This window comes from Phalacrocorax aristotelis, chromosome 25 (assembly GCF_949628215.1).
Source record: "Phalacrocorax aristotelis chromosome 25, bGulAri2.1, whole genome shotgun sequence".
NCBI classification, from domain to species: domain Eukaryota; kingdom Metazoa; phylum Chordata; class Aves; order Suliformes; family Phalacrocoracidae; genus Phalacrocorax; species Phalacrocorax aristotelis.
Window position 1 is genome coordinate 3,102,407 of NC_134300.1, and position 27,940 is coordinate 3,130,346.

The following is a 27,940-nucleotide window of genomic DNA, read 5'->3' on the forward strand; positions in this document are numbered from 1 at the left end:
TTTTGGCTCTTGGCTCTTCTTCCGGGATGGGTTTGGTGCTGCCCCGCTCACCCTGGGGGTGCCTGGCGTGGCCCCTGCCCTCCCTGCAGGCTTCCCGGGAGGTGAACCTCCTCTTTTCCTGGGGTGCTGCCCCCCTGCCAATGTTCGCCCTGGGTCAGAGGCGTGTTTTGGGGGCCCACTGTGGGGCGGGGGAGCCTCAGTGCAGCCGAACCCCCAAATCCAGCCCAGCTGGGAGGAAACCGGTTGTGCTCATCCTGTGGCCTCTGCCGGCTGCGAATGCGGCCAAACCAGTTTGGATGAGCCACCAGTGCCGTCACCAGAGCCCTTTGCTGGTGGGGAACCACAGGGCGAGAGAGGCTTCCTGGAGAGGTGAGTGGCCCCAGTGCTGGGAGTCTCTGAGGTCTCGTAGAGGGTTGAGCGGGGCTGCGATGGGGGTCCCCAGGGAGTGTCTGAGCTGCCTCCCTGCAGCCGGTCGCACCTGTTTGCACCCGCTTTTGGTTTGGAAACGGGGCGGGAAAGGTGGGAAATGGGGGTGGTTTGGTGTGGAGCTGATGGGGGATGTGAGATCCCTGAAGGCGGGCTGGTCCCCAAGCTGGGGCTGGCGTTCCTCTCTGCAAGTGACAAGGATGGCCACGGTGATGGCCACCAGTGACGGGCTGGACCTGCATGAGGAGTGGCAGGACGAGGACTTCCCCAGGTAAGGGGGTGATGGGAGCAGTACCCCCAAACCCACTCCACCTGCCGGGGTCCCACTGACCCCCCAGCCCTGTCCCCACCAGGCCCCTGCCAGAGGGGTGCCCAGGGGCTGGGGGTGCCCCGCGGCGCATGCGGCGGCGGCTGCCAGTGCTGGAGCGGACCGAGAGCACTGAGCGCTCGCCCGACACCAGCATCGACCTCAACCTGGACATGCTGGAGACGCCCTCAGGCAGCGACGGCTTCGAGTGGGAGGGTGAGACTGGGCCGGGGTGGGGGCGCAGGGGACCCCCGGATTCCTCCTCCCCAGTGCCGCACTAACCGGGTGCCCACAGAGGAGCTGCCGCATGCCTGGGGCTTCACCGAAGGCGCTGGCGGCCGGCGGGTGCCTGACACAGAGGACGAGTGGCTGGAGGAGAGTGTGGATCTGAGCGCAGTGGAGCCCTACAGCCGGGTCCTCTCCCACGGGGGTAAGGGGGGGACGGGCCCCCCAGGGTGGGACTCTGGGTCCCCTCCCGGGGCCTGCTGGGTCTGGGCGGGTGATGGGTGCTGGCTGTGCCACCCTCCGCTCTGGGCAGGGTACCACGGTGAGGGCTTCGGCTCCGTCCTGCTCTTCGCCGCCTGCCACCTCCCGGACAGCAGCATCCCCCGGTACGGCTACGTGATGGAGAACCTGCTCAGGTGGGGACCGCGGGGTGGGCCGGTCCTTCCCACGCACCCCATGCCTCAGTTTCCCCAAGCTGACGGGCCGCGCCATCCCTCCAGGTACATCACGGGCACCCTGGAGAGGACGGTGGCTGACCGCTACGTCCTGGTGTGCCTGAGCGGGGCGGCAGCACGGGCGCAGATCCCCTCCTTCGGCTGGATGAAACGGTGCTACCGGGCTATGGATCGGCGGTGAGCGTGCCAGGGCTCCCGGTGAGCGTGCCGGAAGGGGGGTGGCAGTGAGCGCGCCGGGCTGGCGGTGAGCCCTGGAGCATCCCGGTCCTTCCCAGGCTCCGGAAGAGCCTCCAGGCTGTGATCATCGTCCACCCCACCTGGTACATCAAGGCGCTTGTGACGCTTTCCCGGCCCTTTCTCAGGTAGGGTTGCTTGTACCTGCGAGGACTCGCACAGCGATGTTCGCCTCCTCCCCGGGGCTTCCCGTGCCAGCTCCTGGTGAACCGGCCCTGTCGCACGAGGGTGTAACACCTCTGCCCCCCCCCCCATATCTCCTCCAGCCCCACCTTCAGCGGCAAGGTCCGGTTCGCCGCCAGCCTGCGGGAGCTCTCCCGGCTGGTCCCAGTGGAGCCAGCGCACGTCCCTGAGCCTGTCCGGCGGTGAGTCCCCTCTGCAGGGCTGGGGGTCGCGCTGTGTTGTGGGGGTGGGGTGCGGGTGGGTTGTGGGGCGCTGGCCACGGATGCTTATCTCTCCCTGCAGGCTGGAGCCAAGCTGGGAGAGCAGCCGGGACATGACACGGTGACACACAGGGACAGGCGGTGGCATCGGGGGCTCCGGGCGTGCCCAAAGCCATCCCCGAGCACCCATGGAGGGAATAAAGGACATGGATGGGAACACTGTGCCCAGCGTGTGCGGGGGGTTTGGCATCTCCTGGCAAATTTGGCAGCCCTGGTAGCAGAGGAAGGCGAGGAGCCTCATGGACACGCTCCTCAGGCCAGCACAAGGGGTTGGTTTGTTTTTCCCAAGGGTGGGTTTTTTGTCCCAGGGGAGGGAAACTTGAATCAAGCATCGCCACTCGCTTACCAACACCAACCACGCCACGGGGCTGGAAAAGCCTGGCTCCGCACAGGAGCATCCCGGCGTGGCGTGGAGCACGGCAAAGGGGCAAGCCTCTGCCGCTCGGCCATGATGCCCGGCACGTGCTCTTTAATATTTAATCCCAGTGCTTTTTAAAGTATATACACCCGCGCCCGAATTCGGGAGCCCGAGTCCCTCCTCGGTTTGGGCCCCGTCCTGCCTCGGACGGTGAAACTCTGGTGGCGATCCTGGGCGGAGGTGACCCCACCACAATCCTGCCCCCGAGGCGGCGGAGGCAGCCTAGTTGATTTTTTTTTGATCTAAAAAAAAAAAAAATTATATATCCTAAAAAAGAAAAAGAAGGAAGGTGGCGGATTGCCGGCAGTGGAAACGCTGGCTGGAGGCACCGCGGGCTCGTGGATGGTGTCGGCACTGAGCTGCTGCCGGTGAGACACCGAAGCATCGGGGTTTAATCCCAGTTTTGCTCTTCTACACCTTTCCGGGAGGGCACCAAATCAGCCTCGGTACCGGGACCGGCCTCACCGTGATCCCTCGGGGAAACCGAGGCACCTCGGCCCAGCGCCGAGAGGGGCCCAGGGGAGACACTGGTGTGGAAAAAGGGAAAAATAGGAGGATTTGGCACATCGTGGCCGCACCCGGCAGCTCCTGGTGCACTTCAGGAGGGTGACTGTGTCCTTTCAGCTGGAATCCTGGTCAGGCACGAGGTGGGGGCTGCTGTCCCTGCTCCCCCCTCGCGTCACCGACCCGATGCCTCTGGGAAGGAGGGGCTTGGTGGGGGGGGGACAACCAAAAGCCACTGGGAGCCGGGCGAGGTTCGCTCTGCATAAATTACTGCGAGGTTAAAGCGCTCAAGGTTGGCTTCTTCTCAGGCAGTTCAAGTTTGGGCTGAAAAAGCCAAGGATCTGCGAAGTCCAAGAGAGACGGGGTTACAGAACCGCCCAAGCGGTGGCTCGTTTGGGTGTGTTAATTAGGGGCGGTGCCTCTGAGGGGACAGCGGGTGCTCAGGGCTGCCACAGCCGCCCGCACGGCCGGGTACTCACGCGCTACAAGACCCGGGAGTTGCTCCACTGTCGCTCCCGACTGCCCTTGGACCTCATCTCCTGGACGGCACTGGTCTGCGGGGAGGGGGCAGAGATGTGTCATCACCGCTGTGAGACCCCTGCCACCCCCAACCGTGAAACCCCACCACCCCAACCAAGAGACCCCCGCCACCCCCAACCGAGAGACCCCCGCCACCCCCAACCGTGAGACCCCACCACCCCAACCGAGAGACCCCGCCACCCCCAACCGTGAGATTCACCACCCCAACCATAAGACCCCACCACCCCACCAGCGAGACCCCACCACCCCAACAGCGAGACCCCACCACCCCCACCGTGAGACCCCACCACCCCAACAGCGAGACCCGCCACCCCAGCAGCGACACCCATCACCCAACCGCCCGTGCGGGTAGGGTACCATGGGCAGGTCTTCGCCTGCGGCCATGTCGCCAGAGCCGATGTGCGTCAGGTGGACGAAGTTCATGGGCTCCCCAATCATGGAGCGGTCGATCCGTCTCCTCCTCTTCTTCTGCAAGCGGACGAAGGCCATCAGCCCCCGCTGAGCCCATGGCCCCGGGACCCCAAGCCCTCCCCGAACTGGCCAGGCTGAAGCTACTCACAGGCTGTGGCTTCTCTACGACGCAGCAGCCCAGCTTGTGCCAGAAGTCGCTCATATTCGCGGTGGCGTCCAGCTTCCCTCCCTGCCGGGCTGGCTGCCGGGGGGGCCGCGCCGGTGCAGAGACCCCCACACAGGGTCACTCCATGGGGATGGGGGGGGAACTTGGTCAAGGTGGCCGAGCTGGTGGGGACACACCTGTGGGGAGGCAGAGCCGGGAAGGGGTGTGTCATGGCCGGGAAGGGTTTGTGCCCAGGTGCAGGCGTATATCAGATGATGGGGGCAAGGGGAGAGATGGGCTGGGGATGTTGGGGTGCAGGATCAGCCCTGCTCCCTGTCCCAGGGCTGCCCCCCCACTGCCACCTGGGTGATGCATCAGATTGGGGAAACTGAGGCATGGCATGACAAGGAGCAGCTGGCTTCGGGTTTGAAGGTGGGAGCGGGGTGATGCCTGCAGTCCTGACCCCCCAAATCAACCCTAAACCCAGTCCCCATCGACCCCGAGGGACCCCAGGCACGGCACAGAGACCCCCAGGGACCCCAGGCACCACACAGAGACCCCTGAGGGACACCTGGGCATCACACAAAGACCCCCAGGGACCCCAGGCATCGCACAGAGACCCCCAGGGACCCCAGGCACCACAGAGACCCCTGAGAGACACCTGGGCATCACACAAAGACCCCCAGGGACCCCAGGCACCACACAGAGACCCCTGAGGGACACCTGGGCATCACACAAAGACCCCCAGGGACCCCAGGCACCGCACAGAGACCCCAGGGACCCCAGGCACCACACAGAGACACCCCCCCAAGTGACTGCAGGCATCGCACAGACTCCCAGACCCCGGGCATTGCACAGCCACCCAGAAAAGTTGTCCCCATGGCCAGGGCAGGATCTGGCCCCGTCTCCCACCCTGGCGCAGGACACAGCTGAGGGATGCTGCAGCAGGATGGGGGGGGACAGAGGCGGCCACGGCAAATCCCAACTCCCTGAGCCAGGCAGCTATAAATATCCCAGCCTTTCCGAAAAGGGGCCGGAGGTTGAGCTCTTCCGCCCCGGCTCGAAAAGGAGACAGGGGGAAAAATAAACAGGGGCTCTGCCCGGCCGGCAGGACCCTACCCCAAAGCCCCATGGCCCTGGCTGGGGTAGCCAAAGGGGGGTGTGGCAAGGGGGGTTTGCCCCCAAAATGGGAGCTACCCCACCCCACCCCAAGGGGACACAACTCTTTTGCTGCAAAAGCACCCGGTGGCACGCACAAAACTCACCCACCCGCGAAGGGCCGCGGCCTGAGCACAACCCTATATCAGCTGCCAGAGAGTCCCCACGCTGGCGCGGGGGGCAGCTAGCGGCTGCGCCAAGGCAAGGCCAAGTTTTGCCGGCGCTCGGCCGTGGCAGTGGATGGGTGCCGGACCCCACCGCGGCAGCAAACAGGAAAAGTCCCTTCCTCTGCCCCTGCGCCGGCGACGCCGGACGGGTCCGAAGTCCTCGGCAGCCGGCCGGCACTTCCTGCCCAGGGCGGGGAGGAGCAGGGCCTGTGGCGTGCCGGGGCCCGCAGCTCCCCAAAATGGGGTGCTACCGCCCGCCTTGGGTGCCCGGGGATGCTCCGAGCCCGCAGGGTTGCCTCGCCTCGGCGCCCTCCCAGTTCGCAGCCTTGCCAGGAGGCTTGGCAGGATCCGGCCCCGGGGTGAGCCGGCAGCACCCGCAGCCCATCCCCTTGGCGTCAGGGCGCCGCGGGCGCCCGGCCGTCCTGCTCCCTCCGCACTGCCAGCCTGACCCTGGGTCCCAGCACGGAGACTTGAGGCGCAGCAGAAGGAGGCCCCCCGCCGTGTCCCTCACCCTGGCGTCTGGGCCCCAGCCCTCAGCCCCCACCCCTGCGAGCATTGCTGCTGAGAACGGGCAGGTTGTGACACGTCCAGGGTGGTGTAAATCAGGGCTGTGCCTGCACCGGACCCACGCATTGGCACCCCCCAGGCAAACTCGGCCTCTCCCCCAGGCTGCGGACAGCCGGACGGACGGAGCGGGGCGGAGGGGGCTGCCTTTTCTTTCTAGCCCCACTTCCTTAGGAAATGAAGCTGCCAGAGTCGGCCCCCGCCATAACGCCCCAGCTCGCTGCCGGATCTGGCAGCACGGTGGAAAGGCCTTGGGGGCGGGGGGGTTACCCCCCAAATCCAGCATCTCAACCGCTCCCCAGGGCTCTGGAAGAGCCTCCATAGGGAGCCCCAGGAGAGGGCTCAGCCTCATGCAAGCCACCAGCAAATCCCCGTGTGACCTCCCCCCCTGCCCCCAAGGGGTTCAAGCCACCACGACCCCCACACTCAGACCCCTCCTTCCTCCCCCCCAAAACCACCCCCCAGCACCCACTGGGCCTCACGTCCTTGTGCCCAGCGAAGGGTGATGGCTGGGGCCGGATCCGGCCGCTCTCCCAGCTCCGGGCGGTTGTCGGCGGCGGGTCCCGCAGGCCGCAGCCGCCCCCGTTCCCCTCCTCCGCGGGGGTCTCGCGCACCCCCTCACCTCTTGCCCACCGCTGCAATGAGTTGTGTCCGGTGTCAGCCCGCCTGGGCGGAGGGGCCCGACCCGGCGGTGGCCCCGGGGAGGACGGCTTACAGCCCAGCCCGCGCCGGCACGCACAAAATGACTTCCCTGTTGGGAAACCACCGCGCTCGGGGCTCTGCGTCACCGGCGGGGGACCGGGGAGAGGAGCGAGGGTGTCTCGGGGGGCCACTCCAGGCCTCCCCAGCACTGGGGTCACCCGCCCCAGGGGTACCCGCTGGGGTCCCCCCAAAGCTCAGAAGGGGGGGGCGGGTGGGACGGGGGCTGTGCTGGGTGAGAGCCCTGGGACCCCCCCGGCTGTGGGTCCGGGCCCCCCGGGATGGGGCAGCAAAGTGGGGGGAAGAACCCCCTTTGCGTGGGATGGTCACACGGTGGGTGCGGGCAAGAGTGGGGGATCCGTGGGGCTCGGTAGGGCTGGGGGGGGGGGCTGGCGGTCCCGGGGGTCACTCTAAGGCTGGGGGGTCCCTGCAGGGCTGGGGATCCCAGGGGTCCTGGTAGCGTTGGGGGGTCCCTGTGGGGCTGGGGACCCCAGTGGTCCCGTTAGGGCTGGGGGGTCCCGGCAGGGCTGGGGGGTCCCAGCAGGGCTTAGGACGCCGGGGGTCCTGGCAGGGCTGGGGGGGTCCCAGCAGGCTGTGGGGTCCCGGCAGGGCTTAGGACGCCGGGGATCCCGGTAGGTCTGGCGGGGTCTCAGTAGGGCTGGGGGGTCCGGACAGGGCTGGGGTTCCCGGCAGGACTCCCCGGTTGGATTGGGGCTGCAAGGGGGGGTCCTCCCGCCGCTCCCCCCCCGGTGCCGTCCCCGCTGCCGTCCCCGCCGCCCTCCCCGCCATCCCGGGGCGCTTCCCGGGTCTCGTCCGCGGGGTCCCGCCCTCGGGGCTGCCGGTCCCGGTCCCGGTGGCGGCCCCATTACCTGCTCCGGTGCCGGTACCGGTGCCCAGCTGGCGGCCTGGCCCGGCGGGTGCGGGACGCGGCGCTCCCCAGCCGCCCGGCTCGGCTCGGCTCGGCTCGGCTCGGCTCGGCTCGGCTCGGCTCGGCTCCGCTCGGCTCGGCCCGGCCCGGCCCGGAGCACGACTCCCACCCGGAGCACAGCTCCCACCCTGGACGGCGCTGGCATTGCAAGGGGCCGCGGCCGGGAGCGGGTGGGGCGGCAAGGTCGGGAGTCCCTGGGGGTCCTGGAGGGAGTGAAGGTCCTGGGGTCCCGGTAGGGCTGAGGGGTCCCGGTAGGGCTGGGGGTCGTGGGGGTCACGGTAGGGCTGGGGGGTCCCCGGGGTCCCGGCGGGGATGGAGGTTCTGGGGGTCACGGTAGGGCTGGGGAGTCCCAGCAGGGATAGGGGTCCTGCTAGGGATGGGGGTCCCAGCGGGGCTGGGGGTCTTGGGGAACCCAATAGGGCTGGGGGTCCCAGCAGGGCTGGGGGTGCTGGGGGTCCCGGTAGGGCCACAGTGTCCCCTGGGATCCCAGAAGGGCTGCGGGGTCCTGGTAGGGCTGGGCTGTCCCCAGGTCCCAGAAGGATTGGGGGCCCTGGGGCTAAGTGGTGCTTTGGGGTCCCAGTGGGGCTTGGGATCCTGATAGGGCTGGGGGTGACAGGGCTCGGGGTCCAGGGACTCAGCAATGCCTGGGGCCTTGGTAGGGGTCCCTGGCAGGGCTGCGGTTTCTGGGGGTCCCAGTACGGCTGGGGGTCCCTGGCAGGGCTAGGGGGGGGTTAGCAAAACTGGGGTCCCAGGGCATGGCAAGGCTGGGCATCCATTTAGGGCTGGGGGTCCCCAGCTGGGTGTCCAGGGGCTCAGCAGTGTTGGAGGGCCCCGCATGGCTGGAGTTCCTGGGAGCCCTGGGGGGTGGTCCCAGGGGTTCTGGTAGGGCTGGGAGTGCCCAGCAAGACTGGGGATCCCCACCAGGGCTCAGTTATGCTCCTGTCTGCTCCCGAGCCTGATTCCCACTTTTTCACGGATGTGCCAGAGCCCTTGTGGGATGGAAACACCGAGAGGGCAGAAACGCCCAGACCACGCCGCAGCCGGCGTCGAGCAGCGTTGCACCACTTCCAGTTCAGGGCCCTTCCGCTTGCTCAACACCCGCCGTGGTCCTGCCGCCGCTGCCACCGCCTGCCGTGTCCCTGCCACCATCACCCACCACGGTCCTGCCACCATCACCTGCCGTGGTCCTGCCACCGCCGCCTCCGCCTGCCACGGTCCTGCCACCACCCACCGTGGTCCTGCCACCGCTGCCACGGCCGCCAGCAAAATCCCGCACCTCCAGCCACCAGTCAAGCTGGACTGGGACCTCCGGGGCGTCCCCTGTGGGTCCCCCGCCCGCCCAGAGGGACCCACGCATGGGGACACCCCTGGGTGGACCCCAGAGTGTCCCTTCCCGTGTCAGCCCCTGAATCCCAACCATGCCCATCTCTCCCACTCCAGAAATCCCAAACAAGGCGGCACTGTCCCCGTTCAGTCGGGTCTCTGTCCCGCGCCTGTCCTGAGCTGTTGGGGCTGATAATACCCCGAGTGTTTGCGACCTTGTTTCAGCTGAAGAGCCCTTCTTGTGCTGCCAGAGGACATTGTCCCCCACTACAGTCCCCCCCGACAATGTGTCTGCTGGGTCCGGGCAGCCCTCCCAAAATCACTGGGTCCAAAGCCACTGCGGTGAAGATTTTGGACCCTGCAGCACAGAGGGACCCCGTGTTGCCATGAACCCCATTATCCCCCGTGGGGTTTGGCCCCGGGTCCCTTCTCCTTTCAGGGAGGGACGCCGCAGGTTTGGGTTGTCACACGTGAGCCACCCCTTCCAGTAAGTGACACTCTGAAGTGGATGGGTCACACCCAGCTCCTTACAGGGTCGCCTAGGCAAGCTGCGCTCCTTGGGGATCCCCGAAAACACAGCAGCTCAGCCCCCCGGAGGGATCAGCATCCTCCGCTGGGCCCCGGTTGGTGTTTTCCCCACGCTGGGCACTGTCAGGGCTGAGCTGAGACCGGGTCTATTTAGGAGCAGGGACATGGGATCCTCTTGGCTCACGGCGGCAGCAGGGAGAGGAGGAGGAGGAGGAGGCAGAAATAGCCCAGCTAAAAGCTGAGAGCTGGCAGAAGGACTTGGCACTGACAGAAATGAACCGTGATCAGGGAACAGGGAGGAAAAGGGAGAAAAAAAACCCCTAAAGCCCCAAAGGAATGTTGATCCCGGGCAAAGCCCCAGGGGGAGGAGGTGAGGGCTGCCCTCAGCCTTGCAGGTGTATGGATCTGGCCTGTCCCCCCCAAAAAGGATGTTTTGGGGCTCAGTGGTGGCCAGGGCAGGGAGACCAGCAGGTCCAAGGGGTTTGCGTTGGGGTTTCCTTTGCTGTCCCACTCCCCGGGGTCGCCGTCCCTCCGACACCGCATCAGTGCAGGGGCCGTGATCATGGCCCAGTGCCCACAGGTGCCATGGCAGAGAGTGGGGGGCAGCAGGGCCGCGCAAAGTGCCCCCCACCCCTGGCTTCGCAGCAGCCCTGGCAGCGATGCCGGCTTTGGGGGTCTCCCTCCTATTTCAAGATCCATGTCTGGCTTCAGACACAAAGCTGAGATATTTTTGCTGTGCAGCATCAGGACCAAACACCTCCAAACTCAGCAACGCCACAAAAAAACCCCACCCTTATCCAGTTTTTTTGCACCAAACCTCCCTGCGCTTGGCCACAAAGTGCCTTCCTACAGCCCAAGGTCCAGGGGTACTGCAGCACCCCATTTCTTCACGAGCAGGTAAAAAGGAACCTTTGCCAGCTCCCTGGAGGCTGGAAACGGTCCGTCATCCCCCCAAACCCTGAGCTGAAAGCTGCAGGAGCGAATCGGGAATTGCTACGGGAAATCTCCCGTCCTCTGTCAATTTGATCCATCCCTGCCTTGGGGGTCCAGCGCACAGGATCCCCTCCTGCGCATCCACGTCGGCCGTCCTCCCCCGCCCCGGCGCGGGTGGGAGCCGCTGACTCATCTGCCCGTCGTCTCCCCCCCCACGACGAACGGGAATTTATCGAGCGCCTTCGAGGGGCTGCATTGCAGACCCAGACGCGCCAGCAGACAAAAGCAACGCTGCGACGCCCGCGGCTTCCCGGCACAAAGAGCCCGGCCAGCATCGAGCCCACTCATCCTCGGACAGGTAAGGGATGGTGAGGTGCGGGTGGAGGGGGATGAAAAGCAAGGGGATGCTTTTTTTAGGAGGAGGTTTGGGTGGAGGGGGGGAGTTGGCACCCCAGGATTTTTTCCTGGGGTGAGGTAAGCAGGGATTGAGGGGATGAAGGTGTTTTTGCCCCCAAGGGACAGGCGGACCACACCGATCCCAGGGGAGATGCTCTTCCTTGGGAGTGACACACAGCACAGGAGGGTTTCTTTTTTTTCCCCTGCATCTATTGCTTTTTCCAGAGAATTTAATTTTTCGTTTCTTGTCACTAAATTCCCTTTTCCCCACTTTGAAGCTTTAAAAGCCATTGTCCGCAACATCCGTCACCGTTAAATAATTCGCTGTGGCTGTGCAGAATGATACCCAGGGATATATCCCCAGGGAGGAGGCTATTTCAAAGCACCAGGGCTCAATTTATCCAGGGGGTGACACAGGAGCCTTTCATAGCCTCTGAGTTACATTGGGAATCTTAAATTTAGCAGCTGTTCACCCCTCATCGCAGGGAGCGAGGGAGGGTGTGATTTGAGGTATGTCTGAATCATCCTTTAGGACTCAGATTCACTGGGCTTAAAACAGGAGAATCAATGGGAAAAGGAGGATATTTTAGGTCAGCAGTTGATTCCCCCCCCCCCCCCGGTTGCCAAATGCACGGAGGTGAGTGACAGAATTCTGCCAGGGAAAAGCGAGTCGACGCGGCAGTGACTCAGCTCAGGCCATGCTGTGCCGGAGGAAAAGCTGAACCACGTCCCCTCCCGCTCTTTCCCAATTCTCCGTGGATCCGGGTGGGGTTGCGGGAGGGGCTCTGCGGCACGGCACGGTGGGATGGCGGGCACACAGCGGCACCAGCGGGGTGGGTGGGGTGCAATGGCGACACTGAGCGATGCTTCTTCCAGCCCCTTCTAGAGGGTTCAGTCGCGGTCCCCCGGGGTGATGCGATACCTCACCAGGGGAGGGAGGGATGGCGTGGGCTCTGCGGGCTGCGGGGGGATGCGCAGGGATCCCCCCTCACTGCTGACTCCACGGGGGCTCAGCAAGGGAAAGGGCGAGACCCTCTCGCATGGTTGGGTGGAAAAAGGGTTTATTTGGATCCCAGTTTCCGTCCCTCCCAGCAGAGCAGGGTGTGGGGGACAGCTGGTCTTTGCTCCCTGCTGATGTCACCCCACGGGCATCAAGGAGCTCAGGATGGATGTTGGGAGATGCAGTGGGAAGAGGGCCAGACCCCTGTCCTTCCTTCCCCCGCTCCCCTTTGTGCAGAGGGGGAAACTGAGGCACAGGGTGACAAGTCCCATTGCACACCCCGCCAAATTACAGCTCAGAGAAGGACTTGACCAAGGGCATGGATAAGACCAGTGGCAGGGCTCAAGCCTGCATTTAGAACTGGCCTAAAGTCAAACCTCCATGACACCACACTCTCCTGCCCCATCGATTTTTTGAGGGGAGATTTGGTCAATAAGGCAACACCGGAGAGGTTCGGCCGCATTGGGACAGCTGTCCTGTGCCTTTGGTAGAGCTTTTCTCCTCCTCTTCTCTCCCCTCGCCCTGTTTGCCTTCACAGCCCGAAAATGCTGGACACCATCAGCAGCCAGTACGACTCCTTCATCTACTGGAGGATGCCGATCCCGCGGCTGGACGTGGCGGAGCTGGAGGGGCTGGGGCTAAGCGACGTGGCCCTCTACAAACCCAAAGGAGGGCTGGGCAAGCTCGCCGGCCAGCGGGATCAGGTCAGCCAGGACACCTCCGACGAAGAGGACAGCCTACTGCAGTTCAACAGCTTTAATTTCTGGAGAGCTCCTATCGCCAGCATTAGCTCATTAGATTTCGACCTAATTTGAAGCCTTCCTTTCTGCCTTCCTCACCCCCCCTGCCCTCTCCCCCTCTGCCAGGCATGTGAGGATTTGGTTTTGTCGTTGGTTTGGAGGTTGGTTTTTTTTTTGTTTCCGGGCAGTTTTTGACATCATTAATTAATCCAGCATTTCACCCCAGCCCTGGTGGTGATGGGCTCCCCGCAAAGATTCAACCTCTCTCCACCTTCTCGCTCTTTTCTTCCCTTCTTGCCGTAGCTCTGGAAACAGCACGATGGTGCAAGCAGGGGGCAACGGTGCAGGGGGCAAATATGAGGGGAGGGGGCAGAAATAGCCACCCCATTCCCCGCGCCCACATGCCAGCGGGTGCAGGAGGTGCTGGGGGGATTCTGCCGCCACCCCACACCCTGCGGCTGTGTGACCATGGGCGCCCCCCTGCTCTGGGACGAGTGTTTGAGCTCATTTCTCGTGTGCTTTTTTAAGAAACTCATTTGTGCAAAGGGAGTGGCGCAGGACTGATGGGAATCGTCTTCATTTTGCAGAAAGCATCGTCCCCCGCTCCTCTCCCAGGGCCGCAGAGACCCTCTGTGCTCCCCTGGCCCAGTTTCTCCAAAAGCTACTTTGCTCCTTAACCTTCCCTTTGGGATAATCAAGGTGGAAGAGCAGGAATGTGCCCGGGACATGAGCACAAACCTCTTTCTTGAAATAAATCATCCCTTTGTGCCTTGTGGCTTGAGCCCAAGCAGGAGAAACGATGGCCAGGAGGGTAAATACATATGGAAATGCTCCAACTTTGCTTAGTCGGGCCAAAGCTGGATGTTCACTGCCCAAAATTTGATTTTTTTTCTCCCTCTTTTATCCCCCCAAGTACTTTATCCCAGGTGTGACTCCTGACTGGGACAGAGGCCGGGTACATCGTGGGGTCCAGATGGGTAACGGGAGCTGAGCTGAATGATAAGATGGAGAATTTAGTTTGATCTTACCCCAAAGTGAAAACTTTTCTGGTTCCCCACCCAATTAATAAACCCCTTTAAAAACAACAACAAAAAATGCTGCATTCACTCAAGTGCAAGCCTTGCATTTTCCTCGGGGAGGTTTTCACCTGTGCTCTCCATGGGCTGAGGTTTATTTCTGAGCATTATTTCAAAACAGGGGGAGAAAAATCCCAACCCCGAATCATTTTTGGCTTGTAAACACTTTTTTTTCCCCCAAGATTGTTTTCTGGGAGAGTGAATGCAACTGGTTTGTCTTTTGGAATGTGCTTTTTTTGGGTTTAATTGGGGTGAAGTTTTGATGTGGAGCATCCCAGAACTGTCCTAAGGGTTGGGGGGTACGTGGCCAGGGGGAGGCTGAGGTGGCACTTAAAAAGTGCCCAAAATAGGCAAATAGTGGAAAAATCTGCACTCTATTATGAAAAGGGAGTGCAGGTCTCCTGTAACCTCCAGAAATAACCCAGCCTGCTGACTTGGAACCACCCATGTTAAAACAGAGGTGAAAAATGTAAACTCTTCTGGGCAGAGCTGTTTGATTTCTGTGTTCCCAGCTGGGAAAACCCACCGGAGAAGTATTTATTATGAAACTTTAAATAAAATGGTTTAAAAACATACACATTCCTGTAGACGCTTAAAAAAAAGAGGAAAAAAAAAAACCATGTAGACCGGCATCAAGTTCTTTCCATAATTTGCCATTAAATTGGTTTAAATCTCTTCATGGTGAGCTGAGAACTGACATGAGAACATGCACCCACTTGTCTTTGCAAATGCTGCAGAGGATTTAGGTGCGGAAAAACTAAACCCAAGGGATTATTTTAAGGACATTAAGGGTATTATTTAAAATTCAGCTTTTCAAAACCCCACAGAGGAACCCCAGAGAGGTAGGAGGCCCCAGAGCTTCACATTTACCTCAAAATGGGCACTTTGGACTTGTCAGGAGCACCTGAGGGGGTAACACAATAGAGGGGAGCCCAATCCTAGACAGAATGGCATTCAGAGGAGACAGAGACACACAAACTACTTACATACATTTTAAAAAAAAATTTTTTTTTTTTATAGACACAGACACATTGAGCAGCCGTGCGAACCAGCCCCATCACCTCAGGGAGGCGCCGCCGCTGCCCTTTTATACTTGGCGCCTAAACACCTCTACCGGAACTAACTGCAGGTTCGCATCACTCCCAACCGCATCCACTACGGTCTTCTTAATATCCTTCCGCTAGAGAAAACACTCCCTTTCCGGAATCCCCAGTTGCTCGCCGCCCTCCTCCAGGCCCCTGGGCGGGGAGCAGACGGGGAAAGGAAGGAGGAATCCGCTAAGCCCGTCCCATGACCTCTGAGGCAGAGCGAGGGGACGTCCAGGCCGCTCTTCCTCCTCTGGTGGCAGCGGACTCTTTCGAACCGCTCGCGGTATCCTTCCGCGCCGCTTCCCGGCCTCTCTTCCGGGTCGGCCATTTTGTGCGTCTGCGGCGGGAGGGGCGGGAACAGCCGCGGGGGGGGGAGTGGAGGCGGGAGGAGGGGGGGTGGTGCCGCGCGCCGGGAACAGCCACGTGCCTGGGGGGGGCTCGAGCCGCCGCGTGAGTGGGGCTGGGAGGGGGTTGGGGGGAGAAGGGGGACCCCCCGCCAGGGAGCGGGTGTCCCCTGTGAGGGGCAGTCTTGGGGGTCTGAGGAGGGGGGACCCCTGTGAGGGAGCAGTGGGGGGCCGGTTTGGAGGGGTTGGGAACAGGGGGGTGTGTTTTGGGGGTCCCCATGGGATGTCCGTATGGGGGCGGCACGGGGTGGGTCCTGCCCCGGGGAGTGGTGAGAGGGCGGACCCCTCTCAGGGGGAGCCGGGGGGTCCCCGGCCAGGGGAGGGGAAGGGGCCTCCTGTCCCCATCAGAGGGGGGCTCGGCAGTTTGGGGGGGTCTTGAGGCAGGTCTGCAGAGCGACCCCCACGCCGGCTGTTCGGGGGGGGTTTGGAAGCGTGCTTTTTCCTCTTGCTTCTGAAGAGCAGGGGAGGGGAGGCCGAGGAGTTTGTCAACAGCAGTCCAAGCTGCAAATACTGTAAATAACTTAAAAAAAAATAATAGAGGGAGCCTCAGACTTAAATCTTCCCTGAAAACATCCAGCTGGGAAGAGAGCAGGGACGCACGGGGAGGCCTGCAAATAATTCAGTGACAAAAGTCCAGTTTAATACGAGGAGAGAAACTGGTGTTGCTTCTTAATGATCCAGCTTCTCCTTTCTTCTCCAAACACACCCAGAATGGTGAACTCCAGTCTCACAAATACATAAGCTGGTGGTTAACTTTGTGATCACAGAGTTCAGCGCAGCTTCTCGTGCCCAGAAAACACGTGTAAGCGTTATCAATGTGGGCAACGAGAAGGAACATTTTAAAAAATATTCTCTGTCCTACAAGAAGTGAGAAGGGGGAGGGGGGAACCCCCAACTGGAAAGTCCTGACGGGCAGAGGGGTTGTGGTGGTCAAACGCACACAGCGTAAATGCATCGGAGGTCCCGATGGCAGGGTGAGCTCTGAGCGACTGCTCTGAGCTCTTGACTTCCAAGCCTCAGGTGTCACATAATAACTGCACGCTCGGAAAAAGCTCCAAGTGCAAAACAGTCTTAGAAAGCGCGATGCGTATTTGGAGGGGGGCGATGCGGACGGTGTACCCTGGTGAGGCTCGGGTGAGGTCTGCTCTTTGGTGTCACGTTAAAGGGCTCTGTCAGTCACCACGGACGGGGCAGGATGTTTCTCCTGAAAGAACAAAGAATAAGAAGGAAAGAAATAGAGCTCACCAGTTATTTCATAGAACTGTAAGTGAAGGAAAAAAAAATCGGTCAGGGCCTCAGCGCTGTGGGCGTCGCTGTTACGCTGGGGGATACGGTGCCTGTTTGTGCAGACATTCGTTTGCAGCCACTTACTGAGCGTTGTGAGTTAATGGATGGACTCTAAAGCCGGCTTTGATAGGACTGGCGTACCAGCATAACCCTATTGCTGAGAAAAATGCGGTAGTTCACAGTTGCCCTAATTATGCTATGCTTTATGTAGCTTGGAATAAATAGAGACACCTTTGTCTGGTGGTTTGAGCGCAGCTTTTGGGTTCTGCTCCTTTTATGACCTTGAAAAAGTCCCTGGAGTTACCAAGGTTTGTTTTATCCTCTACCCGTAGAGAACAGGGATGGTTCACCCGTGCTTAGTTGCTAGTGCTGGGGTCAGAGAGAGTACCTCAGAGATTAAATCATGTTCTTAAAGTGCTTTAAAAATCAAAATAATGTTGTGCGAGGAGCGCGAATGGCTTTGCCGTTGCTTTTATAGGTTCTGCTCTTGGAACTGGATCCACATGGGCAAGTCTCTGTGTCCGTGCAAGGTGCTGTTGAGGTAAGCGGATAGTGGAGGAGCTCTGCTGGCTCGTGGTGTCCCACCCAGTCGCTGACCCCGTGTGCTGCCTCCTCTTGATGTTTCCAGGCGCAGAACTGAAAAATAGGATAAATATTTATGTCTGTTCATTGATCATGTTGGGCCTAGTTCTGGGTAGGAAGACGGTGTGTTCGCTTGTTGGACGCGTGGGCCTTAGTTGTACAGTGGTTTTAAAATGGCTCTGCCTCACTGCTTTTTGTCTGTTGGTTTTCTGTTTCTTGCTTTTAAAGCGGCTTTCTGCAGATACTTGTTCCCATGTATGAAGATGTCCTTAGTGGACCTAGGGAAGAGGTTGCTAGAAGCAGCTCGCAAAGGCGAAGATGACGAGGTGCGAAAGCTGATGGCAAGCGGCGCTCCCTTCACCACCGACTGGGTACGTCGGGGGAATTAGGCGCTGGCTTTCTGTGTAAGTGGGACGCGTGCGTGCTCTTCAGGGCTCAACCCGGAGATACACACAGAAACTGGGGTGGTGACACCAGAGTGCGGGGCGGCGGGAAATGCATCTCTGGTTTTCTGTGGTGGAGCAGATTCCAGATGAAGCGCTTTAAAAACCAAGACCTTCCTCAGGCGAAGGTGAATTCATGTTTGCGTAAAGATTGATCTCCCTTGTGCACGAGAGCACAATCCTGACAGCGATGTATGTAGGGTGTGATGCTTTAAGAGGTGCTGTTCCCAACAGCTGAGGTGAATGATGAGTCAGGTCAAATGGGAAGAACCATTAGACCTCTCAGCAATAGGAAATCCTTTTAAGAATGCTTTATTTAATTGTTTAAACTCTCTCAATCAAGAAACTAATCTTTGGATGTTTGTGGGTTTTCTTTTTTTCCTTAAAAAAACAAAACCCTGAAAACAAACCAGCCAGGGTTGGAAAGAAGATAAAAGCTTTAATGAAACTGAAAAATAACAGTCGGGTAAACGGGGAACCAGAGTATAACGAACAAGCCATCAGTGGCCATTTTCCATTGCCAGTTGTCTTCATTTCCTAACTTACCATGCCATTCATTCGTAACTCTGTGAGATGAAGGAATTAACTGTTTCGAGAGGCAGCGGAGCTCAGTAATACTGTGGTAGTGCCTGTTTCTACGGAGCAGTGAAATTCTCTGTCCTGATACAGAAATGGCAGAGCTGTTCGGCTGTGCTTTGGAAAAGAAGTAGTGGGATGCTCAGGGATAACGAGTGCAGAAAGTAAAGCATGTTTGATCTCCGAGTTATCAGATAACATACAGATCCCTAAAAAGTTTAACATTTATCAGGAAAATTATTGGATGTGCAGCCCCCTATTTCTGAGTGGAGAATAACAAAAAAAAAAGGTTAAATTAATTTCTTCCAGAAGCTTTATCATTCTAATTGCTGCGGGACATACACACGGTGATTGCTGTGCCTGTCCTCTCTTGCTTTGAACTGACAGTGACTCTTCTAAATTAACACGCAGCTTGGGACGTCGCCTCTTCACCTCGCTGCCCAGCACGGCCACTATTCGACAGCAGAAGTGCTGCTTCGAGCAGGCGTTAGCAGAGATGCACGAACAAAAGTGGACCGGACGCCGCTACACATGGCTGCGGCTGACGGGCACACTCAAATTGTAGAACTGCTAATTAGGGTAAGTACAGTAATTTACGTGTCACTCGGAGGCTGGTCTCAGTGGCCCTTGGAGTTAAGGGTTGATGTCCCAGGAGGCACCACCTTTAAGACGTTGAGAGAAGGCAGCACCCAGACCAGTAACGCTTATTTCTTTCAGAACGGGGCTGATGTAAATGCCAAGGACATGCTGAAAATGACTGCTTTGCACTGGGCGACAGAGCACAACCATCGAGACGTCGTAGAGCTGCTCATCAAATACGGAGCTGACGTCCACGCTTTCAGCAAGTTTGATAAATCGGCTTTTGATATCGCTTTGGACAAGAACAATCCAGAGACTCTGATAATGCTGCAGGTAGGTTGGGGAAGGAGAAACCTGTTGGTAATTCTCTGATCCACAGCTCTATCTGCGCTAGAGCGGGAGGGATCCTGTTGTGTCCGATGGGATTGCTTCCTGTTTGCAGGGAGGACTAGAAGCACGGAGGTGGATGAGGTTTGCTTTGTTTCCAGATCAACCGGTGTGTGTCTGCTAGGGCTCGGTGGGCGATGGGGATTTGTTGCCATGCATCTAAGTTGCTGAGTTTAGGTGGCGGTTTTGTCACAGCTTTGGTGTCCCTGACGTGCTGCAGAGAGGAATAATCTGCCTCTAAAACGTTTCAAGGATGGTAATTACCACAGAAAGCGGGATGAAAGTATGCCTGACCCCACTGTCTCTCCTAGGAAGCAATGCAGAGCCAGGCAGACACTCATCCAGAGAGAACGGATTCCATCACCAACGCTGTGACTCTCACCTCACCGTTTATTCTTACGGCAGGGGATGTTCTCAATCTCACTAGTCTCATCTCTTCAGCAAACGCCAAAACAGCCTCAGGTAAGGTTTTATGTGACCTCGAGTGGGAAAGCCTTGAAAGAAGTTCCTAAGACTGCTTACCAGCAGAGGGCAGATGGACATTTAGAGTAGAGGAAGAGTGAAACGCAGCCAAACACACCCAGCTTCTGCTTCCTGCCCCAGAATATTTTTGCTGTCGAAGGTAACAAAGCCGATTCCTAGCTGATGTAAATAAAGGTGGTTCCACTGGAAGTGGCAGAGCTCCGCTGAGCTCAGCTGTGGGTCTGCTCCAGGTCTGTTACAAGCAACAGAGCTTGAGAAAATGGATTTGGCTGATTGCAACGGAGGAATAATGAGAATTACTGCCTGTGCCAAATCCTGAGCGCTGCAGAGCGGTTGGGGAACGGTTTGCTTTGTTCTTCACTGGCTTCAAGGGTTGAATGAATGTTTTCCCATACATAAATGTCGAGTAAGGAAATTGCAGAATAAGCAGGTCTGTTGGGCATGTAGCTTACTCTGTATTTCTGCTGTCCCACATGTTAGAGGGAAATAATTAGGTTCCTCATTGTTCTGTGAGCCTTATTTTGGTGGGGAAAACACATTTAACCGGAGGCTGAGTGGGAATTCTTTTTGTGTAATTCCAATTTTCATAATAACTCTTAAAGTGAATTTTCTGTATTTGGGGAAATCCAAACCGTTGTTTCTTTTCAGTCGCAAGGAGGCTACTAAATGCAAGTTTTGTGAAGCTATTTGGCCTCATCCTGCAAACACTTCTGCATGTGAGTAATTCTTTGGTTAGTGGGACTGTTCACATGCGTGAATGTTTGCTTATTAGCTAGAGAGTGCTTTTAAAATCCCGAATCCTGATGCTCTGCCGTCCCACCCAGACCTCTCTGCCTGTGCCTGGCCACAGCGACTTCAGCGACGCTCCAGTCTGCTCTCAAAGCCTTCGGGGCTGCTCGCAGCGTCGAGGCACTGAGAAACGCTAACTTAGAAGGGGAAAAATGACCAAAAATGTTTCATCTGTGAGGAAAATGCAGTGTGACTGGCGGACAACATCTGCGGTCCAGGACATTCCACAAACTCAAAGGGGCATTAAACTTGGGATTTTTATACCCCGGGTGACGCTCTGGCCACGCTCAGCGCCGCCGTCCCTGCAGACGGCTCCGGCCCTGCCTGGACACCAGGTAGGAGTTGCCGAGGCCAACGCCCTGCTGAAAGAAAAATGCCGATTTCCAGATTAAAACACATGCACGGCCTGTTAGACCTTCCCCTGGTGCAAATGCAGCCCTTCAGTTGAAATCATTCTTCTTTTTCCATCGCCTCCGTCCCTTTGATATGGAGATCAGTCCTGTCCCCTGTGCAGGCTGAGCAAAACAGTCGCCCCGGTCCCTTGAATCTGTCGGTGGTGTGAGGGTGAGCGGCCGCAGGCAGCGCTCCAGATGAGCTCATGGCAGCGGCCTTGTAAATCCCCATCTCTCACCGCACTCCTCCTCACGTATCCTGCAGTGTAATCGCCTTTTTCAGTGCCAAAATACGGCAGTGGCTTAATGTCCACGTGTGACTGGACTAAAATACCCTGGGTTTCCCCCCCCACGACTGGTAGTAGCTGGTCAGTGTGAAAATAGCCGGTGTCTCCTGCCCTACGCCACGTCAGGAGGGGTTTTTTCTTCATTTCCCACAAGAGGGCACCAGCGACTGCGCCTTCCTTATAACAAAAATCTCTTATTTAACACTTACAGCTAATGGTTGTTCTTGTCTCTCCTAAATTGCCTATGTCTTCTGTTACTGAGAAAGCTTTTAAATGGGAATAAGTATCTTTAGCCAGTCTGAAGAAATGTGGTTACGAGCTGCTGAAAGCAGTCACCGGGTCTGTGGTATTTTCACGTGCCTAACCCACAGCTTTTTGAAAGTATCATTCTGTGAAAGTAAGTCCCTCTGACCTTTGTAAAATCAGGAGCCAGTGAGAAGGAGAGGAAATAGGTTGCCAGAGTTAAAGCAGGGGAACTTTAGATGAACTTCCCTTTGTGTGCTGATAATCTATTTATCTACGCTGGCAATGAGGTACAGGATTTTTTATTTTTTTTTTAAAGGGGAATTGTGGGTTATATGCTCCGAGTTTGCGCCCGTTTAGTTAATTTCCTGTTCCATTCTTATTAAGTGTGCCTTTGAATAGGAATTACTATGGTCAATTGGAGGAAGAAACATTGTTTTTTTGGAACCCAGAAGACTTGTTTATCTCATTCAAATCAGTACCTCGTTGCAGTAATTGTGGTCTTCCCGTTACTGAACCTGAGAGGGGAGGAAGAAAGGACCTGGGTGCTGCCCAGTACACTGAAATCAAGTGATAATTGAAATCAAGTGATAATTGAAATCAAGTGATAATTGAAATCAAGTGATAATTGAAATCAAGTGATACACGTAGCCGATTTCTGCCTGTGAGCATCAGGCTCTGTTAGCTGACTTGTGCTAAAACGTCTGGTCTGTGAAGTAACGCTGAAGACTGTACTTGGAGACTTTCCCAGCTGAGGAAGAACTCGGGTGCTGTAATTTACTCATAATAGCAAACGAGTTCAATATATTCTTTAGGTTTTGCAATTTTTGAAAGGGGCGACGCGAAGCCAAGTAGTTACGTGCGTAGCGACCGCTCCGCTCCGCGTTACGCAGTGGGACTCCAGCGCGGCTGCGAGTGCCATCAGGCAGCGTGGCTGCATCTTGAAAAGCCATCCACGTCTCCAGACCAAAGCTCGGCATGCCAAGTAGCCCGGCAGACAGCCTGCCTTTCTGTCCTCCATACAATAAAGCTGGAGCAGATCGGTCCACGTTTGCTGCTCTCTTTGTTACGTGATTCAGAAATAACTTAATGAAATACTTGCTTTAAATAAGATTAAAATTATCATAAAATATTCGGAGTGGGTACAGTCTGTCCTAAAAGCAAAGCCCTTTTTACAGTCAGTAGCGGCGCCTGTCATGAAAAACGGGCTGTTGCACCTCACTTTCTCCACTGACCATCGGGAGCCCAGAAAATACTTCACACCTTATGATCTCTAGGTGACAAAATGGTTGTGCTCTGTGTTCGCTGTTTAGGTACAGCAGGTCCTGACAGCCCTTCAGCTTGCCCTCATCTTCCCCCCCCCAGGTGACTCCCACTCTTCGGTGCAGTTCTCCAACTCGACGACCTCCGTGCTTGCCACGCTTGCGGCCCTGGCTGAAGCATCGGCACCGCTTTCCAGCTCTAGCAGAGACACAGGTAGGGGAAAGGGGCCAGATGCCGACGCAAATTTGTGTCGTTCTAACGAGTTTCTTCCAAGGAAATTGGAGGAAATTTAAGATGTGGAAGTGAATTTGCCTTCTTTCAGGGTAAGGAACAGATGGTGATAAATATTTGTGAAGCAAATCTTGTTTATTTGTTTATTAATTCAAGCCAAACTTACTTAACAGCAACTGTTACCAATAGAAGTAATGAAGTCATTTTTATTAACCAGCACGTCTGACCCTGACATCACAGTATGTTGTTCTTGACGTGCTTTAATAGTTACATAAAAAAGCAAAAAAACCCCAAAACCCCAGCGCTCCAGAACATGGGTTTACTTTAATGTATAAATGTAGATAAATATTTGTTTTAGGAGGAAATTGGCCGAAATGTTTTCTGTCCCCAGTTTGCGGTGAAGTGTTGGTAGTCAACAATTACGTTTTGAGTCTCTTGAGGCTCTGGTAACTTTTTCTTACGGAAAGGTTTGGGTGTTTCTTGTGTTGGGCTTTTTTAATGATCCTTTATGGTCTGCTTGTAGAGTGTGATGTTTGACCTTTAATTAACTTCAGATCTAGACGTTTGATAAAGTTTATATAACCCTTTCACCTTGGAATTAATTTATTTTCCCCAAAGCGAAGCATTTTTCCTAGACTCTAGAGACGAGCAGATTGACTTCTTTAAGCTGTGGGTGCCACCCCGCTGATTCCTTGACCTGCGGTGCGCGAGCGTTTTCCTCTTTGGCACGCAGAGCGCGCGTAGCAGGTCAGATCCCCTCTGTTTCCTGCGCTTGCAGCGTTCGCCGGGAGCAGGATGCAGCCGAGGGCTTGCAATCCTGATTATCCGCGCGAGCCGTAAGTCAGACAAAAACTGTCCCAGGGAGTGGAACCGGTCTGCGGTCATCCGGCCAGACTAAATAGCCTCCTCATGGTTGCTTTGGCCACGCTCGCGTGGACGGGGCTCTTGAGGCACAAAGAGGTTTTTTGCGTGTGGTTTGTCTTCGTTAGAGCTGGGGGAGGGGTCATGGAAGGAAGCTTTGCAGAGCCAGGGCCGCTTAGCAGCTGCCTCCACCTCCAGGCTTTTTAATTTAATTAACGTGCTTGTGTGCTAGTACTTATTTACACAAAAAATGCTGGGTTTACTCCAGGAGACTTGTTTTGCTAAGGTGTAGTGGATTTTCTTTTCTTTCCCCTACTAAGACTTACTGTATTTCTAGCTTGTTTTTCATAAGAAGGTGTCCCAGGAGCCTCGAGCTGCGTACTTGAGCTTTTTCACTAGCCTTCAGTTTCTATTCAAGGAAGAGAGAAGGAAGCGCTGACTCTTTTTTCATTTGGCCCTTACTTTATTTCTCAAGGTAAGACGGAGGAAATAGCGGAAGCAAATTCTGTTGATTCTGCCCTGCAAGAAGTGGTTGGCGGTGGAGGGCAGCATGTCATCGCCATTGTAACAGACGGCATTCCCCTGGGCAGCCTGCGAACAGCCGTCCCCACCAGCGGCCTCAGCCAGCCCTTCATCCTAACCATGCAAGACGGGCAGCAAGGTAAGGAGGAGCTAAACTCCGAAGGCAGCGCTGAGGATTAACTTCAAAAAGAAAAAAGGAACTGGTGCCTGCGAGCCCTGTCGAGCCCCGCAGGGCGGGCGGCTGGTGTGATCTGGCTTGTCAGCACCGTGGTGTAACAGATCCGTGCCTGGCTGCTGGGCTCCAGGAGGGGCTAAAATGTCTGTGAGACTTACGTCAGCGGTGGAGCTTGCCAGCGACTTGTTTGTAGCTTAATTCACGCTGCTGCACTTTAGTATTTTGGTCATTGCATTAAAACGGAACACCTTCAGTACGACGTTGCAGGAGGAGAACTGCCAAGGTAGCCGTTGTCTGCTCGGCTGCCCGAGAGACAATTCCTTTATCTTGTGGCAAACTTCCCGGCCTGGGAGTAAATCACTTGGCCAATGAAACGCCAACCCGTTACCTGTAGCAATCGCTCTATCGTTCTTCCAAAATGTAACATTAGGCCCTTAATATCAGCTTAGGTACCCCTTTCCCTCCCGTAACTCCAGTTATATTGCGTAGGGCAATCTGTCAGTTTTACGAGGCAGATGTAAATCGTGTTCAGTAAAGCAGGGCAGAGCTCCAGAGCGCTCTTACAGTGAATTTCTGTTTCCTCAAGGGATGTAATTCATCAGCCTTGTCTACTACAAGCAGTTTTTAAAGCATGTCCCAGGGATACTCAATTATTTGGATTAACGTTGGTGCAGAAAAAGAGGATTAGGAAGCGGCGCAGGTCTCCTGTGACATGGGTACAGCGTTGCAGTGCAAGATAGGTTACATCAGCTCTGTCTGTGTACGGGCTTCATGAGGGGCCAGCAATTTTCTAAAGCTGTTAATTATTCAGAATTATTTGCCAAATTACTACAAATCATTCCTGGCTTGTAACCTGTTCTTAGTCTAAGGAAGACAAAGGGACAACTGTTTAGGTAGAGCTACCTTCAGTAGCTCACGTGGTGCCTTCCTCCTCCTTGGCTGGACGAATTCTTGCTACCCATTTCCCAAAGCGAAAACCCATGTTTGCAGATTTAAAATGTGTTTATTCTCTGGAGTATTTGCAGCTCTTGTGGGCGCTTAAAGCTGATTCAGGGCTTAGCCACAGGGACTGTCTGTACTGAGAATTTTCGAGAAGAGCTTTCTGTTCCTCTTGCTTAGCCTGTCCTGGCTACGAATTACATTACTGAGGCATCAGAACGATAGCTTTTACGTCACACGTTTTCTAAGATGGAGATCTTTGACTTCGAATTCTGTCAGCCCTGTTGTGGTGAAATACTCGAGTATTTCAGAGGCCTGAATAAAGGAAACTGGAAACCTGGTCCGGAGTTTCTCTCCTTTCCAGGAAGACTTCAGCATTGCTGATCCACAGGTCTCCTCCTTTTCTCCAGAACCACGCTGCTGCACTGACTTCAGAGAATTCTTTGGGGAACATCTGTGCAAAAGCATGTCTCACACTGTATAATTTGTCACCTTTTTAATTTTTCAGTTTTAACTGTACCTGCTGGTCAGGTTGCAGAAGGGACTGTTACCGAAGAGAGAGATGACGCAGAAGAGGAAGAAATGCCGCTGGCCAAGAAGCAAAGAGTGGAACAAACTGTAAATGACCCAAAGGAAGACCAGGTAGATACTCCTGCTTGTAACTCTGATTGCTGCCATCTCCTGCCTGTTTCTCTGCTGTGCTGAGGATGTCGGGCTCCCGGTCTGCCAAAGCCACCTCAGAACAGACGAGCTGTGCCCTGCTCAGCTGAGCCCGGGTGGGTCTCTGTGACAAACTCCGCTGGGCGGCTCCCTGCTCTCCCCGCACACGCTCCTGCATTAGGAATGAACACGCAAGCGGCTGAGAGGAGTGATGCTCAGTCCAGTGTAGGCAGGACGAGAAGAGCCAGCTAAACCACTTGTTGCCCTTTTGCCTCTGCTGAAGCTGTAGCTCAGGGTTTTCAGGTGAATCGTGGTCATTTACTGAGATTATTTGGGATTTCCTGTAGAAGCACAACACGCGGGCTGGGTGTAAGCCAAGTCTCTTCATGAAGTGGCGGGAGCGACTCTCCCGTCACTCTCTGCTGGGGAGGAAGAACGTTCTTCTCGATTGCCTCTCAACTTCTCAGCGGTAACAGCTATTTATTTTTCTTGCTCCTTGGTTACACTTGCTTCCAACCTTTGAAATTCATCACGGTGAGGTGATGCGTAACTTCCCAGCCCACCTCCCCGCACGCTGTGGGGACGCCCACCAGCCCGTTTGTGCCTCCTCGTGTCCCGGTTGCCTCTGGTAACCTGTGATGAGCAAGCCAGTTGAACGGAACTCAACCCAAGCACATTTCTAGCGCCGCCTTAGGGCACTTGGCCTTTGTAATGCGTAACCTGGAGTGCTTGTGGTCCCCGTTTCCTTCGTGTCGCAGGTTGGGCCTCCATCGCGGGCTCTCTTCTGTTTTCTGTAGGACAGCACTGAAAGGGGAGTGCTCCAGCAGCAGCTGCAGGAGGTGAACCAGAAGGCCCAGGAGTATCGCAGCCAGCTCACAAGGAAAGAACAGGAGGCGGAGGCATACCGGCTGCAGCTGGCAGCCGTGGTGAGGCCGCAGCCCAACGGAGCTGAGGTGACGGTGCTCGAAGAGGTCGCCGAGGTTGCCGAGCATGCGGTGGCCCCAGAGGACATCAGGGAGTCTGTGCTCTCCATGCTGGAAACGGATCAGCCGACTGATATCACTGTGGAAACTGTGACCTCCTAATCCTCGGTGGCTGACTGGGCTTTGTAAAGGAAAATAACTTTTTTTTTTTGGGGGGGGGGGGGGTGGGTGGGTTGTTGTTGTTGTTAAACAAGGTGCTGTTGGCGTGCTGCGTTGAGGGCAGAGGGCTCTTGTCGGAGCCACCCCAGTGCCAGGGGTAGGAGCTTCCCTGGCTGCTTGCAATATAACTCTGCTTTCAGCACGGTGCCAAAAGGTGCTTTTAAAGCTTGACCATGAGGGCTTGGAAGCTTTTTTAACAAAATTTTAGCCAGTGAGTGACCTGATGGCTTATCTGGTGATGTCAATACCTGCATTGTTGGGGAGTGGAAAAGAAATACCTCACTGCCAAAGCAGCCGGTATTAGCGCTCGGCTGCCTGGAAATCACAGCACTGAAAACAGACTCTGCAAGAGCCTGAGGTGTTTGCTCCCGTCCGCGAAGTCGAGTGACCAGACCTGCGCCTCCAGAGGAAGTGTTCTCTTGGGGTGTTGCTTTTAAACCTTCAGGGCTGTGGAGAAACTGAAATAACGCGTTCCCTTTCTTCCAGAACCGTGGATCCTTTTGCTTGAGGCAGCCCTCAGTGCGAGAGGCTGACTGCCTGGCGGCCGGAGCCGTTCACGCTATCAGGGAATCTTCGCTTCACCCTCTTTCTTCCAGGGGCAGTCTGGGGGAGATCTGCGTCGCACCCCTTAACCCAAAGGGATCGTGAAAAATTCCTCCTCAATTTTATGATATTTAGTCAAATGTTCTGTTTGACACTTCCGCCCCGAACAGCGGCGTGAACTGATCATGTATGCAAAACTACATACGGCGGTTGTGCAAGACAGCCTGGGAGTCGAGTTGTCTCTGGAGATACATATGTCACTTTTTTACTAAGCAGTTTTTATTTTTAAAGATAGTAAAAACCTTCAAGCAGCTGATCTTGTTACTGAAATGTTCAAGTTTTTTTTACTCTTTGCAGGCACGTTTAGCGCAGGGCTCTGTTTAGTACAGCGGGTTCTGGGTTTCAAGGCGGCAGGGAACTGATTGGAAACACCCCGAACAATCG

The 27,940-nt window shown here is 56.5% G+C and overlaps 4 protein-coding genes across 17 annotated transcripts; 3 read left to right on the forward strand and 1 right to left on the reverse strand.

Moving 5' to 3' along the window:
- Positions 1–26: 26 nt before the first annotated feature.
- Positions 27–2,771, forward strand: BNIPL (BCL2 interacting protein like). Of its 5 annotated transcripts, XM_075075259.1 has the most exons (9): positions 147–369; positions 593–697; positions 780–949; positions 1,029–1,163; positions 1,272–1,374; positions 1,459–1,590; positions 1,689–1,775; positions 1,914–2,012; positions 2,113–2,771. In XM_075075259.1, exons 2-9 carry the CDS (start codon positions 627–629, stop codon positions 2,153–2,155), a joined length of 840 nt encoding a protein of 279 aa, XP_074931360.1. In that variant the 5' UTR covers positions 147–369; positions 593–626; the 3' UTR covers positions 2,156–2,771. The 5 variants fall into 5 exon arrangements, 4 of the variants coding, with proteins under 4 accessions (XP_074931358.1, XP_074931360.1, XP_074931359.1 ...); XM_075075257.1 differs by having other exon boundaries at positions 27–697; XM_075075258.1 differs by having other exon boundaries at positions 1,029–1,374.
- CDC42SE1 (CDC42 small effector 1) lies at positions 2,554–7,735 on the reverse strand. Of its 6 annotated transcripts, none has more exons than XM_075075284.1 (6): positions 7,566–7,723; positions 6,620–6,748; positions 4,112–4,305; positions 3,910–4,020; positions 3,492–3,566; positions 2,554–3,353 (listed from the first exon to the last, which is right to left on the reverse strand). In XM_075075284.1, the coding sequence occupies exons 3-5, from the start codon at positions 4,163–4,165 to the stop codon at positions 3,495–3,497; spliced, it is 237 nt and encodes a 78-aa protein (XP_074931385.1). In that variant the 5' UTR covers positions 4,166–4,305; positions 6,620–6,748; positions 7,566–7,723; the 3' UTR covers positions 2,554–3,353; positions 3,492–3,494. The 6 variants fall into 6 exon arrangements, with proteins under 6 accessions (XP_074931385.1, XP_074931383.1, XP_074931382.1 ...); XM_075075282.1 differs by having other exon boundaries at positions 6,470–6,632; positions 7,566–7,722; XM_075075281.1 differs by having other exon boundaries at positions 6,470–6,748; positions 7,566–7,722.
- Positions 7,736–9,562: 1,827 nt separating this feature from the next.
- On the forward strand, positions 9,563–14,299 carry MLLT11 (MLLT11 transcription factor 7 cofactor). Its single transcript, XM_075075278.1, has 2 exons — positions 9,563–10,766; positions 12,343–14,299. Exon 2 carries the CDS (start codon positions 12,350–12,352, stop codon positions 12,617–12,619), a length of 270 nt encoding a protein of 89 aa, XP_074931379.1. The 5' UTR covers positions 9,563–10,766; positions 12,343–12,349; the 3' UTR covers positions 12,620–14,299.
- Positions 14,300–15,091: 792 nt separating this feature from the next.
- On the forward strand, positions 15,092–27,812 carry GABPB2 (GA binding protein transcription factor subunit beta 2). Of its 5 annotated transcripts, none has more exons than XM_075075268.1 (11): positions 15,092–15,158; positions 16,878–16,940; positions 17,210–17,352; positions 18,412–18,579; positions 18,718–18,912; positions 19,278–19,428; positions 22,526–22,636; positions 23,991–24,176; positions 25,660–25,793; positions 26,609–26,902; positions 27,440–27,812. In XM_075075268.1, exons 3-10 carry the CDS (start codon positions 17,239–17,241, stop codon positions 26,894–26,896), a joined length of 1,347 nt encoding a protein of 448 aa, XP_074931369.1. In that variant the 5' UTR covers positions 15,092–15,158; positions 16,878–16,940; positions 17,210–17,238; the 3' UTR covers positions 26,897–26,902; positions 27,440–27,812. The 5 variants fall into 5 exon arrangements, with proteins under 5 accessions (XP_074931369.1, XP_074931368.1, XP_074931365.1 ...); XM_075075267.1 differs by having other exon boundaries at positions 15,094–15,158; positions 26,609–26,919; XM_075075264.1 differs by lacking the exon at positions 15,092–15,158 and adding an exon at positions 15,548–15,914 and having other exon boundaries at positions 26,609–26,919.
- Positions 27,813–27,940: the final 128 nt, after the last annotated feature.